The sequence below is a fragment of the Saccostrea echinata genome, unplaced genomic scaffold (genome assembly GCF_033153115.1).
Source record: "Saccostrea echinata isolate AGI-Se365-2 ecotype Australia unplaced genomic scaffold, CSIRO_AGI_Sech_v1 ptg000012l, whole genome shotgun sequence".
Taxonomy (NCBI): domain Eukaryota; kingdom Metazoa; phylum Mollusca; class Bivalvia; order Ostreida; family Ostreidae; genus Saccostrea; species Saccostrea echinata.
Window position 1 is genome coordinate 9518322 of NW_026889761.1, and position 14179 is coordinate 9532500.

The following is a 14179-nucleotide window of genomic DNA, read 5'->3' on the forward strand; positions in this document are numbered from 1 at the left end:
GGGCCTCTGTGTAACCATCACGCTTTAGTCCACCCCACTCCAGATACTAGCTTATCAGGTGAAAATACATTTTCAATTGTGAAATACTTATTTTATTTATTGCATAAAAGTGATGTTCGGTCAACGTGTGAAAGAATATTAAAGTAATATTCTGTCACAGTGTGACAGAATATCAAAAGTGCGACAAAACTCGATATTTTCCTTCCTTTCACGAAGAGTGTTATAAAAATACTTTCTGATCTGTTATAATATACAGTAAATAAACCATCCTGACACAGAGAACAACACTGCTACAGTTTCTCAAAATATGTAGTTAAAATCCAATGTTTACAATGGTAATAAATACTAGTTAAAATATGAAGAAAAAAAACAATCTTGTCTCACTCCTAAAATAAATTCCATGTCCAACTACAAAACATTGAATATCCTCTATATTTATAAAAGGGAAACATTTGCAATGAAAATCCATATACTCTTACTCAAAAAAGCATGATCTTGATCCATGGCCATAGGCATGGAATTAGGAAAATTAATGCTTATAGAAAAATACATCATATTATTATATAGCGTTAAAAACTTAGAGATTACGTGTATTATTGTTTTTAAAGAGGAAGGTCGAGTAAATGCGTCCCTAGGAATACCATGGGATAGAACTCTTATAAATATTAGTTTCTGTATACATGTATTAAATTGAGCATAAGATACCCAGGTGAACATTCCTCGTAGGTCTCAAATGTTAGTTTTGCCAGTCTGAAATCAAGAATTTGATGAAGCACGTTAATTCTGTTTAAAAAGAAGTTTTGAAAGATTTTATTTTTTGTGCAGAAAGGGCGTTTACCTTTGAATTTTCGCCTTGAATTGGCCTTCTTGATGAAAATTCTAAAACCCTATATATTGCACATCTACAAGACACCATCAATCATATTCCAAAAGACAATTTGACTGATGTATATAAAATGTAAAATGAGTTTTAAGAACCAGACTTGAACCCCAATTGACCTCATGGATGAAAATGAAATCCGAAACCTTCTTGTGCAACTACAGGGCACTTTTATTTATAATCCAAAACTAAGAAAATAAATTGGCTACTGCTTTTTAAGTTCGTGGAAGAAGATAATGTGACAGTTGGTCGGACGGGCGCATCGGAATATAAACAATATACCCAAAATTTCTTTAGAAAGTGTGGGTGTAAAACTGCTTCAACCTGCTGCTATAAAGCATTAGCGACCATTGTACTTACTTTCAGGTTGTCTGTACTTGTCGGAGGACCATCACTGTCCAGTTGGTTTTGAGCTGAATGCTGGACGTTGTTACCTAGTGGGAGATGAAAACTTGAATTTTACAGAAGCACAGGTTTGTCAGATTTACAAAATAGCCACAGTATACAATAATATTATATCAGATCGACACATGCACTTCCTGTAGCATTACACAGCCAACCTGTTTGGTATACCACGTAAACGCAAAAGTCACCAAACAGTAATACATGTATATCATTTGAAATTCAGCACTCGTCGTCTTAAAATGTCTATAATTTTTTTTTAATTTTAGGCTTTCTGTGCGTCCCATTGTTCTAAATTGGCAGAGGATTTATCAGTTCATGATGTGATGGATCTCCGGGGTGTCAGTACGTAACTTGAGGCTTTATAAACTAGTATCTGAAATACCGTTATATTCAAATGCAAACCCCTTCCGATGCAGAAGTTGAGACTTTAATTTGATCACATGCATATCTTTTTCTTCTTTATTTTTTATATAGTTGATGATAATTATGTTCTTATTGGAGCCGTTGATCCTAACCACACCGGAAACTTTGTTTGGAAGACGTCTGGTCGTCCGGTACCTCAAGTGACTCATCATGGAGACCGTTATCCCGATAATACATGCGCTACACTACATTTCTCCAGAAGTGATAACCCAGTTGCCTTTAGCTCATATTGTCACTACCATTATAAGCCACTTTGTCAAGCTGTTATGAAATAAATGGCATTGGATTTGTCTTTTTAAGTCGTACAACCGAAAGACGCTGCATTTAAGAAAAAGGCCAGTTTGTCTTTGGTTTTTACCTGCGTGTATATTATTTAGCCTAATGCCTGTCCCCTTCCCCAAAATCGCCCCAGGAGGTTAGCAAATGTTTAGTCAAATGGGAGTTGGTTGGTTACGACAATCGTAGAGGATACTGCAAAACTAGATGGACGAAGTGGACGAAATTCAATAAAAATGTCCATTCCTAGTTATCCATAAGCACCAGACTGGTTTTTCTTTAATTGAGTCAATGTAATCACTTGCTCCATTGATACCACATGACATAATGGTAGATCTGACCATTCGTTTAATAAAAGCGTAACCGTCTCTACTAAATTCAAATTATGACAGATCTGTTCATTCATATTAGTGTGACTGTTTCAACTGATCTGTAGATGGCATATCTTATGACATATCCTCCCATGGCAGATCAACCATTAATACAATGTTTCTATTTCTACTTATACCACATGGCATTATATGGAGGATCTCCCCATTGATATCACGTCATTATGTTTCACTAATTCATATGATTGTCTCTACCAGTATCACATGAAAATGTAGATCTACCATTTCACACAAATGTGTCTTCTACCGCATGACATTATAGAAGACTTGTCCATTTAAATATTCATATTTCACCATCTCTACGATAGCACAAGACAATTTGGCAGGTAAGTTCATTCATATAACACTGACTATTCCAACTAAGCTCTCATTATGTGTGTACCACACCATAATATGACATCCAATAAGTGTGTCTGCCTATACATAGATGGCAAATTGTAAAATTGGATTGTGTAAAGAACAAGAACTATGTAAAAATAATTTTATTTTGTATTCATTTTACACCTTTAATGTTGGGTAAACTATTCTATCTTCGCTAAAATATGCAAGAAACCTTTCTTTTAAGGATATGCACAGTCCTATACACTTCAGTTGAGTATTTGTCATATATATAGATACACTACTAGTCAAACATCGACATTATTTTCATCAGACGGTTTATGTCGAATGTAGCAGCTAGTATCAATCTTCTACATGTTTTTACTTACAAGTCACTATACAACATCTTCTTCTTCAGATGGTCATTCTTAATTTGCTTTCAATTTCTCTGGCTGGGATGAAGTAGATAAAAACAATATAGAACACGCCACTAATAAAAACACTGATGGCGGTAATCCCTTGTAATCATTGAGTGCGATGTGAGAGTACATAGCTCCGATCATTATTACGCTCAGTATTCCGTAGCACGTTTTCCGGAGTCCCGTCGTAAACAGTCCGATGACACAAAATAATTCCCAGGCTCCAACGGTCACCATGTAGACGTAAGAAGGAGGGACGTAACCAAACCAGGCAGTGGGGCATACTTCAGCGAGCTTCACAAATTCCTTGGCCTAAAATAACAATAATAAAATTAAAAATAATGATAAAGAATTTTCTTCAACTGAGGTCTAGGTGGTTAAATATCTAGCACTCCATACAGCTGATATTTTCTTTTAAAGCGTTGTCCAATAGAGAGGATATAATCGCTAACTTAAATATTATATGTTTAAAAAAGTTTTTTTTATGGTTATTATTATCTCTTTGCTTCATTATATCCGTAAAAAATGTAAAATTGTAATTTACAGTCCATTCATTGTATCACAAACAACCTATAAGAAACAAACCATCTCCGCGTGCTGCCCAATGAATGGGCAGACTTTGACAAGGCTGGCCATGAGAAACATGAATGTCACAATCCATGACAACACACGCAAGGCTACATTTACTACTGTCGCCATATCTGTAAATATAACGAAATCTAAAGTAAGATCCTGATAGCTTTCAACTTAAAAAAGCAATAATCTTCGCAAGCTAAAGAGCAGCCGGGTTCGAAACTTTTTAATTGTCCGTTTATTGACATCTCTAGATTGAGGCAACATCAAGCAACCTCGACATTTATAGTGGCAACCTCGATATATCCAACCTCGACATTTCTATAAATCCCTACAGCTCTAGAGACAACCTCGATATCTCTAGAGGCTACCTCGATTTATTTTGAGGCAATCTTGACATCTGTAGACGCAACCTCAACATCTCTGTAGGCAACCTCCACATGTATATTTTGCACAAAAGTGCATGAAGATATGTAGAACATAGTTTTCTAAAATAGATTCAGGTGCCAAGAGATAGTAGGATCTCTTGATACCTGAATCTACTTTTTCATAGCTTGTACTATAGTTTCATTTTAAAAAAGGGAGTAGAAGTCCAGCAGTTTCACTCTTCCATTCGAAATCTATGAATTCACGAATTCAAAACTTATTCTTAAACATGTTAAAACGCTAGCGCAATGCTTGCAACCTCGAATGTTGCAAAATTAATATAGATCGAGTCAAGTTCTGTACAATATGCCGTGCATACAAGTCTTTTCAAAATGCAATGGCTTGGACCGTGGATATAGGCCTGGACTGCACAGTCAGTAGAACACCTGACTAGTGATGCAGGGGTCCCGGGCTCGATTCCCGGTCCAGCAATACATTTTCTCCTTAAAATTACCTTTTGCGTAATTTGGTGCCGTGACCAGGATGTAATGTAATCGTTTGGGTCGTGGATATACATGTATCGGCCTGGGTACATGTTCTCCTTTCCCTTACAAAAGAAAGTTCTTCATAGTTATTTTAATTAGGCTCCCGAATCAAGACACTGGTCTCCTGTGGAATTAAGTGCCAGGGTCTCGAATGTCAGTACTAACTCGGCTTACTCCGGAATAAGTGTATTTTTTAAGAAAACAGTAATATTTACATGAGATAATCAAAACAATCAAGAGTAATTACTATTATAATAGTAGAAATAACTTACCTCTTAGGATACTTTAAAATTTAACTAGGTCAAACGGCATCAGGGGGAATTACGATCATGTAACAAATAGTATACCATCCAAATGCGACAAAATACCAATAATTTTAAATTTCTAATTTTAAAAAATATTCTTTGGAAAAAAATGAAAATAAAAAATGAGGAGTTTTTTTTAATAGAAATATAAAGCATTTGAAATAAGTAAATACAGAATATGTAGAACTCTTTGAACAGAAAGTGAGGTACGATTTCACCAGCTACCGCCTTATAAAAAGGCGAACTCTCTTCTTTCCATGATACCCTTCTTGCCACACTACATTTAGAAAAACAAACTGCTTAACCAAAACTATACTATACACCAATAAGCCTTATTTAAAAACAGTTGTTTTTAAAATTATCAAGTTCAAGAAGAATTGCAAACAGGATGGAACAAAACTGAACGCACCAAAAGTAGTTCGGATCTAGGTTTTGTTATTGTTATTTAATTACATGGAGTTTTAAAGACGCAAAAAACGTGGATTATGCATGCAGTCAGCAAAAACAAGTAGATTATGCTAAAGAACGGAACAGATCACCAGGAATCTCAAAGTTGACGTTGTTTTTGGGTATTTCTTTTGTTTAATTTAACGTTACATATCTACTTTCGTTTTCATCAAGAAAGTGTTTTCATTAACAGAAGAAAGTAAATGAAGTGTTCATTTGTTTCAAAACGTGTTTCTAGAACTGGTTAACATGGTTAAGTCAGTTTTAAGACTTGTTTTTAGGAGTAACATAACTGTCATTTAATCAGAATTTTTTTTTTAGTAGATATCATTTCATGTGATGTAGATCAGCTAGTCTGTTGTAGGAAAACGGGAAATTGTAAACCGCCACTAGTTCCCAACAATGGTGATTGTGTATTTATAATAGATTAGAATGAGTGAATAATGTTTACAGTTTGTCTTTTTTAAATTTTTATTAGAACCATGGTGAAAAGAGAGGATGTAGTGGATGGGCCAGGCTATCAAAATAATAGACCTGATTGCAGTGATGATGAACAAGAACATATATTAGTGTACAGGGCAGAGATCTATCGTCGGGAAAGTTTCCAAAACTGGCGCTATCAGTCTATTGTAAAGAAAGAGGACCTGGCAAAGAATGGCTTCTACTACTTAGGAGAGGGTGACAGGGTTCGTTGCGTCTTCTGTAATGTTGTATTGAGCTCTTGGCAGAAAGGAGATAACGTAGCAACTGAGCATAGACGACATTCTAAGAACTGTCCCTTTGTGTTAGGAAAAAGGACATCCAATATACCGTACTCTCCTAGTTCAGATTGCCTATCAAGTGTACAACCAGAATATCCGGAGTTTAAGGATTACCTTAAGAGATTGGATACATACAAAAACTACTGGCCAAAGGCAATGAAACAGAGGCCAAAAGAACTAGCTGCTGCTGGGTTGTTTTACACGGGTAAGAAGTCAAATACCTGACAGCTTACAGGATAATGTGACATTTGTGTTTATAAGTCATTTATTTTTAGCTTACCTCAACGAAATTGAGGGGAGCTTATATAATACCCTCTGGGTTGGCGTTAGCGTCCCATTTTCGGAGCAGATTTCTTTTCAAGTATTTCTGTGCCCTATATTAATCAGAAATGATACATTTAAGGATGTACACTCTCCCAGAGTTGCTTTGGATGTTGAATTTGACCTACATTTTCTGGATGAGTGACCAGGTTAAAGTTTTTGGAGCAGGTTCATTCAAAAGTGACTATAAGCCCTATGCTAACCAACTTTGCATTGAATATACGCTTGTTGATGCACACTACCAGAGTTGCTTTGGATGCGGGATTTGACCTACATTTTCCAGATGAGTGAACAGGTTAAACTTTTTTTGGAGCATGTCCATTACCAAGGAACTATAAGGCCTATGTGAACCAAACTAGCATGAATGATGCATCAAGGGATGAACACAACCAGCATTGCTTCAGATGCTGGATTTAACCTAGATTTTCCAGATGATAGACCAGGTTAAAGTTTTTAAAGCAGACTCATTCCAGTGTAACTTTCCAGCCCTTCCTAAACCAAACTTGCATGGATGATGCATCAAGGGATGAACACTCTCAAACTTTTGTCAGGTGGTGGATTTGACTTGCATTTTCTGGATGAGTGACAAATTTTAAGTTTTTAGATAAGTCCATTCCCAAGTAACTGCAAGCCCTATCAGACCAAAATTGCATATTAAAATGTTGCATCTAAGGGATGCAATCTACTAGATTATTAGTTAAGTGTGGGACTATGCCTTACTTAAAGACAACATTCATTGAGGTGAGCTCTGTAATCTCTGATTACCTATGTTTAAATCAAATGGTTAAAGCTTAAATTAAAAAAAAAGACAATGATTGCATGCAATTAATTTCTGTCATTTTAGAGAAGGGTGATGCTGTGAAGTGCTTCCAGTGTGGAGGACTACTTCGTAATTGGGAACCAGAGGACAAGCCTTGGGAGGAACATGCAAGGTGGTTTCCTCGCTGTTTGTTCATTCGAGAGAACAACCTGATGTCACCTGTTCGAGATCCACTTCATCGAGAATTTAGACAAAACAGAATCCGCAAAGTTTCTTTGGGATATGATGAGGAATTGGTTCAAATGTTTGAAATGGACAGGCGATCCCGGGGATGTAAGTACACAAAGGATTGAAACTAAACTCAAAATAACTTATTTCTATTTCATGTTATGTTATATTTACAGGATAAATTAAGTTTTGTTGTAAACAATAAAATGCCTTTCTTTGTTAATGCGGGGATAACTGTTGTGACATCACAGAAAAAATACCCCCACTCCCCCACATTATGTAAATTTTCATGCAATGATTGCAATCGTTATTCCCTGCGTTAAGAAACAAAAATGGCACTTTACTGTTTATATTTAATATATATGACATTGTATAAAGTGGGTAAAAGTAAGGTAAATAATGTGTTATTGGTGTTTCATACCATTGATGGAATGTACATTGAAGGAAGTGCCCATTGATATTGGGAATTAATTGGTTTATTTAAGAAATGAGAAAATTTTTAGTGAATGTAAATAAAGCATAATATCCTTTTTTAAGTTTTCATCAAATACAGATGTTTTTATTTTGATAATATACTTCTGATAAGCCATATATATTAAGATTAAGATGATAATAATACAGTATTGACATACATTAAAAGCTATTTTTATGGGCCATTGGTACATCATATACAGTATTCATAGTTTAAATCAATTTACAAGGTCTGTCCTGTCATTTAATTTACTTATCAGTGCCTGAGTGTGAAGATGAAAATACATTTGTGGAAGAAATAGAAAAGTTCAAAGTTCAACAGGAGACCCAGCCTCCCTCTCAGTCTTCAAACCCACCAATCACTGAAGTGGAATGGAATTTTTATTCTGAGGCATCAGGTAGACATTAAGTATCAAGAACATAATTATGTACTTTGTCTGTCCTTTGAAACAATATTTAGCTGTGTTTTCATAAAAGCGGTTTTCAATACTTTGCATTTAAAGAGAAGATAAAGAAATATTCAAATATAATATTTTTTTCATAAAACTAGTGCACAAAACTTGAAAAATTTGAAACTCATTTTTGTTTCTAACATCGGCCAATTAAACAGAGTGAGGACTTTTCAGTTATTTTTACTTCTTGACCTTGTTACTTGAAATTTAGAGTGAAATAAATACGAATAAAAAAAAATATTTGTATTTTAATATGTTCTCAGTGTGAAATATATGTTCAATGTTCAAACATTCATGCACCATATATCAGAATTGTGATAATTTAGGTCATTTTAGGTACTTCCAATGAACCAATGGGCTATGATGAAGTGGACTTTGGGACTCGAGCCTGTGTTGGTTGTAAAAGAACCGAATCGTCAAACAGCCTCACATTGCACCCTTGTCAGTGCACCTGTTGTGACAAATGCCTGCTAGACCTGAACCAGTGTCCATCCTGTAAAACAAAAATCAGAGCTGGGGCAAAGAACCCCAAGCGAGCTGGATAAAGGAGATTTAATGTAGACAGGATAGTGACTGGTGTGTTAGGTACTGAATGAAATCATAAATGTCTTTATAAATAATAACTGTGTTAATGTTACATATTGGAATGGCATAATGTCCAGAAGGACCAACAGGGATGTGTCTAGTCAGCTTAAATGATGATTACCTGTTTACATTTACGATTCATACTTTTAATTCATTTATCTTTTCAGACTTTTTAAATACATGTACAGTGTTTGAAACATATTGTATACCACTTGAAGTTATCCATTTATTCTTCTTCAAGAAATTTTTCAAGTATAAGCTATATTCAGCTATTATTTTATTGATTATATTTGAGAAGTAATTGTTTATATCAGACTTATACAATGGAAGAGTATTGTAAAATGTGTTTTATTTAGCTGGAAATTCGTAACAACAAGACATTACAGCAAAGTACCGGTATTCAAACATGTACATGTAACTTAAAGGGAACGTTTGGTCAGAATTTTAATTTCTATAAATAAAACTGTTCCTCTCATATAAAAAGAAAAACTGCATCTTATAACATTGCACTGCTGATAACAGCAGTTAAATTTGATTTTGATTGCTTAATTGGAGCAGTATGGGGAAAACCTTATCATGGCCGCTGCTGACATAGTGGAGGCAGTTTAAATACCAGATGTTTAGAGTCAATGCGTTTATGACTGCAGAGAACACAAAATAAAATCTTTAACCTGGTCACTCATCTGGAAAATGAATGTCAGTGCCAGCATCTGAAGCAAGCCTGGTAGTGTGCATCCTTAGATGTATCATCCATGCAAGTTTGGTCAAGGTACAGCAAATAGTTACTTTAGAATGAACCTGCTCTAAAACTTTAACCTGGTCACACATCTGGAAAATGTAGGTCAGATCCAGCATCCGAAGCATGTCAGGTAGTGTGCATCCTTAGGTGTATCATCTATGCAAGTTTGGTCAACATAAGGTTTACAGTTACTTTAGAATGAATCTGCCCCAAAAACTTTCACCTGGTCACTCATCCAGAAAATGTAGATCAGATCCAGCATCCGAAGCAAGCCAGGTAGTATGCATCCTTAAATGTTTCATCCATGCAAGTTTGGTCAACATGGGGCTTATAGTTACTTGGAAATGGGACCTGCTCCAAAAACTAACCTGCTCTAAAAACCTTAACCTGCTCTAAAACCATTAACCTGGTCATTCCTTTGGAATTGCTGAAATTGCAGCATCTGAAACCTTGAATGGTACAATGAAACACACTAGAAGCATCCTCCATGCATCTCTGATTAATGTAGGGCATAGAAGTACTTAATAAGAAAACTGCACCAAAAACTTTAACCTGGGATGCTGACACCGACGCCGAGGGTATTACATAGGCGCCCCCAACTTCATTGAGGTGAGCTAAAAAATTATGTAAAATAACAATCAAAAAGCCAATTTTTTCCCATATATACAACAGAAGAAATTCAATCAAGGTGTAGATCTTATCATTTGTATCCCTGATACCATTTTGAAACATAAAAAAACAATTTCTTTTTATTATGTATTTTGGAAAGTCTTTTATAATAGGATGTAGTGATATTTTCTTTTTTCGAATAAAGTTTTACTTATAAAATAATTCTGAAACTTTTTTATCCAATTGTCTATTCTATTGCAACTTCAGGAATTTTAACTAGAATGTGTTTACAATATGATGATATAAGTGAAAAAAGGTTTTAGGTAGTTGAATTTTTTCAAAAATTTTCAATTTGGTGGTCATTATTTTTGAATTCACCCATATACATGTACAGTGCATCTGATTGCATTTGACTTTGTTTAGAGGTCTAAAGAAAAACTATCTGAGTAACCAGGTATCCGATCAGAAAAGTAAACAAGTAACTGGTTCCAAATTGACAGCACTATTTATTTTACATAGAAAAAAAAATGACTAAAGTGTATAGAGTATTTTATTATATCAACATTCTCACAAGCCTAGATTTATAAGGGAACTCTTAATCTTTACACGTGAGGTCCATGTACAAAAAACAAGGTAACCTAAAGCAATTAAAATGTCAACACAGCTAAAGCTGCTCACTTTAACATCCCCCTTCCCAACCATTCCCCACGTCACCCCTCCCGAAAGTAAAAAAAAAAACAAATGACAAATTAATTCTGTGATTGCTTTTTCCGTTTCTTCTTCTTCTTTTTCTTTTTGACAGCGAGGACATCTGTGGTCCCTTCTCCCAGCAGGGTTTGGACATCTTCCTCTTCTTCCTTATCTATCATCATCCCACTCATGGCATCCTCCATCTCCTCCTTAACATCACCATCTCCTTCCATGGTTACACCAACAGGTGCTCTAGAGGCAAAGTGTTTTCTCACTGAAATACAGAGAAGAGCATTATATTACAATAATTTTATTTTGGTTGTAACATGTCATTTGATTGGATAACAAGAGGCCCATGGGCCACATCGCTCACCTGAGTAGCTTTGGCCATGCTGTTATCTACCAGATTTCCCCCCTTTTAATATACCTATTGTGGCCCCGCCCTACCCCCGGGGGTCATGATTTGAACAATTTAGAATCTACACTACCTCAGGATGCTTCCAAATAAGTTTCAGCTTTATTGGTCCAGTGGTTCTTGAAAAGAAGATTTTTAAAGATTTTTCTTATACATGTATATTTCAATGTAAAACTTGGATTCCTTATTGTGTCCCGCCCTACCCCCAGGGGTCATGATTTGAACAATGGATGCTTCCACTTAAGTTTCAGCTTTTCTGGCCCAGTGGTTCTTGAGAAGAAGATTTTAAAAGATTTTTCCAATATATTTCAATGTAAAACTTGGATTCCCTATTGTGGCTCCGCCCTACCCCCAGGGGTCATGATTTGAGCAATTTAGAATCTACACTACCCCAGGATGCTTCCATATAAGTTTCAGTTTTTCTGGCCAAGTTGTTCTTGAGAAGAAGATTTTTAAAGATTTTTCTTATATATTTCAATGTTAAACTTGGATTCCCTATTGTGGCACCGCCCTACCCCCGGGGGTCATGATTTGAACAATTTATAATCTACAGTACCTGAGGATGCTTCCATATAAGTTTCAGCTTTTCTGGCCCAGTGGTTCTTGAGAAGAAGATTTTTTAATGATTTTTCCTATATATTTCAATGTAAAACTTGGATTCCCTATTGTGGCCCTGCCCTACCCCCGGGGGTCATGATTTGAACAATTCAGAATCTACACTACCCCAGGATGCTTCCATATAAGTTTCAGTATTTCTGGCCCAGTGGTTCTTGAGAAGATTTTTTAAGATTTTTCCTATATATTTCAATGTAAAACTTGGATTCCCTATTGTGGCCCCGCCCTACCCCCGGGGGTCATGATTTGAACAATTCAGAATCTACACTACCCCAGGATGCTTCCATATAAGTTTCAGCTTTTCTGGCCCAGTGGTTCTTGAGAAGAAGATTTTTAAAGATTTTTCTTATGTATTTCAATGTAAAACTTGGATTCCCTATTGTGGCCCCGCCCTACCCCCGGGGGGTCATGATTTTAACAACTTAGAATCTACACTATCCCAGGATGCTTCCACATAAGTTTCAGCTTTTCGGCCCAGTGGTTCTTGAGAAGAAGATTTTTTAATAACCCCACCCTATTTTTGTCTTTTCTTGATTATCTCCCCTTGTAAGGAGACTTGGCCCTTTATTTTAGCAATTAACACTCCCCTTTACCCAAGAATACTTTGTACCAAGTTTGGTTAAAATTGGCTTAGTGGTTCTTGAGAAGAAGTTGAAAATGTGAAAAGTTTACAGACGGACGGACGGACAGACGGATGACGGACAACAGGTGATCAGAAAAGCTCACTTGAGCTTTCAGCTCAGGTGAGCTAAAAAAATGAGTGTATATTGTATAACTTGTGTTGCCTACGTCACAATGACTTATGTCAAAAACGGATCAATCCGCTTGATGATACATTTAAAATATGTACAATTTGAAGGCATTTTTGAAGGATAAATTGCCTTATTTTCTATGCTTAATGATGGAAAATTAAATTATAAGGAATAAATTTAATAGCTACACAAGTTATACTGGTATAACCTGGGTTGGAACAGTTTCACTTTTTTATAAACCATTTTGTGGTTTATAAAGTGTAAACTGCCCCAACCCAGGTTATACAATATAACTTGGGTAGCCATTAAATTCATTCCTTAAATGTATAACAATGTACATGTATAAAACAATGAATTCATAATAGTCCACTGTTACTCTTGGACTTGTACCTTTTTGAGTTTTACATTTACTGAATTATGTACCTTGATATTTTCTAAACCTGCACCCAGTTTTATTCAAATCTAACCAAAAACTTAGATGGATAAGAATTTTGTATGAATTTAATAGATTATTCTATTTTTAGGAACCAAAGCAACACCGTGAAAATCAAAAAGGTATTACTGAAATCTTAATCAAATATATACCTGTAGCACTTTCCCTTATATCCCATACTTTAATTTCTTTTTCTCCACCAACAGCAAAAACAAATGGTGCTTCTGGACAAGCATCCACACAAAACAGCTGATTCTACAAATACACATACAAGAAATTGTACAAACAATGAGGACATTTTTTTTCTATATTACTTTCACATCCTTTATACCATGCCTTCCATTTGCTTAAAAATTCCAATAATTCAAATAAAATCCTGTACAACAGCAATTTATAAAGAAAATACACTAACAGTAAAACTGCCTTGAAAGTCTTTGATTCCTTATATCAGAATTTCTTTTATTTATGTAAGAATGTGTTTAAATAATATTCCATGTGACAGAGTTTTAATTTTTTTTTAAAAATCGAAATTTATTTTTAATAGAATTCATTATCCAGGATTTCTTTTTAATAGAATTCATTATAAGCAGGTTTTACTGTGCATATATATCTTATTAAATGACCAATATAAATGTAAATGTTCATGCATATGAAGAAAAAAAATTTAAAATCCTTTAACAGAAAGATTTAAATTGTACAGGGGGTTAATTTTTTGGCTGAAATGCTTACCAGCTTAAGATTTCGTTCCAGAACTGTCGATGGTTTGTTGTCCTGAACGTCCCAAATCTTCATTGTTTTGTCTGTAGAGGTTGTCACCAGTAAACCAGGTACTGATGAACTCTGACACAGACCTGCAAGAAAAAGCCCACTAAACAATGTATGCATAGTTATTCCCTCTTTGGATAGGGAAGTTATGCCCCCTTGATAAGTAGGTGGTCTGTCAAATACTGCTAGTTTAAATACCAGTATGTAATAAATATCCTTTAAGTAGTGTGAGTATAG

At 35.2% G+C, this 14179-nt stretch overlaps 3 protein-coding genes across 3 annotated transcripts in view; 1 reads left to right on the forward strand and 2 right to left on the reverse strand.

Moving 5' to 3' along the window:
* Window positions 1–2842: 2842 nt before the first annotated feature.
* LOC133185916 (uncharacterized) lies at window positions 2843–4896 on the reverse strand. Its single transcript, XM_061321206.1, has 3 exons — window positions 4867–4896; window positions 3696–3811; window positions 2843–3422 (listed from the first exon to the last, which is right to left on the reverse strand). The coding sequence occupies exons 2-3, from the start codon at window positions 3807–3809 to the stop codon at window positions 3120–3122; spliced, it is 417 nt and encodes a 138-aa protein (XP_061177190.1). The 5' UTR covers window positions 3810–3811; window positions 4867–4896; the 3' UTR covers window positions 2843–3119.
* A 441-nt stretch (window positions 4897–5337) lies between these two features.
* On the forward strand, window positions 5338–9575 carry LOC133185323 (baculoviral IAP repeat-containing protein 7-A-like). The gene is made up of 5 exons (XM_061320458.1): window positions 5338–5468; window positions 5825–6312; window positions 7273–7521; window positions 8148–8285; window positions 8676–9575. The coding sequence occupies exons 2-5, from the start codon at window positions 5829–5831 to the stop codon at window positions 8882–8884; spliced, it is 1080 nt and encodes a 359-aa protein (XP_061176442.1). The 5' UTR covers window positions 5338–5468; window positions 5825–5828; the 3' UTR covers window positions 8885–9575.
* Window positions 9576–10804: 1229 nt separating this feature from the next.
* The window catches only part of LOC133185321 (periodic tryptophan protein 1 homolog), a 23230-nt gene continuing 19855 nt past the window's right edge, over window positions 10805–14179 (reverse strand). Inside the window, exons 14-16 of the mRNA XM_061320457.1 lie at window positions 13907–14028; window positions 13330–13432; window positions 10805–11236 (exon numbers count right to left, since the gene is read on the reverse strand). Of these exons, the coding sequence (XP_061176441.1) occupies window positions 11022–11236; window positions 13330–13432; window positions 13907–14028 (440 nt within the window). The 3' untranslated portion in view covers window positions 10805–11021. The remainder of the gene's footprint in view (window positions 11237–13329; window positions 13433–13906; window positions 14029–14179) is intronic.

Bases quoted from the DNA above. Each gene is read 5' to 3' on its own strand.
- LOC133185916 (XM_061321206.1), bottom strand. From the start codon at position 3,809: ATGGCGACAGTAGTAAATGTAGCCTTGCGTGTGTTGTCATGGATTGTG. The intron at 3,423-3,695 runs GTTTGTTTCTTA...TTGTTATTTTAG, and splicing joins TTGGGCAGCACGCGGAGATG to GCCAAGGAATTTGTGAAGCT.
- LOC133185323 (XM_061320458.1), top strand. From the start codon at position 5,829: ATGGTGAAAAGAGAGGATGTAGTGGATGGGCCAGGCTATCAAAATAAT. The intron at 7,522-8,147 runs GTAAGTACACAA...TTTACTTATCAG, and splicing joins GGACAGGCGATCCCGGGGAT to TGCCTGAGTGTGAAGATGAA. The intron at 8,286-8,675 runs GTAGACATTAAG...AGGTCATTTTAG, and splicing joins TTTTTATTCTGAGGCATCAG to GTACTTCCAATGAACCAATG.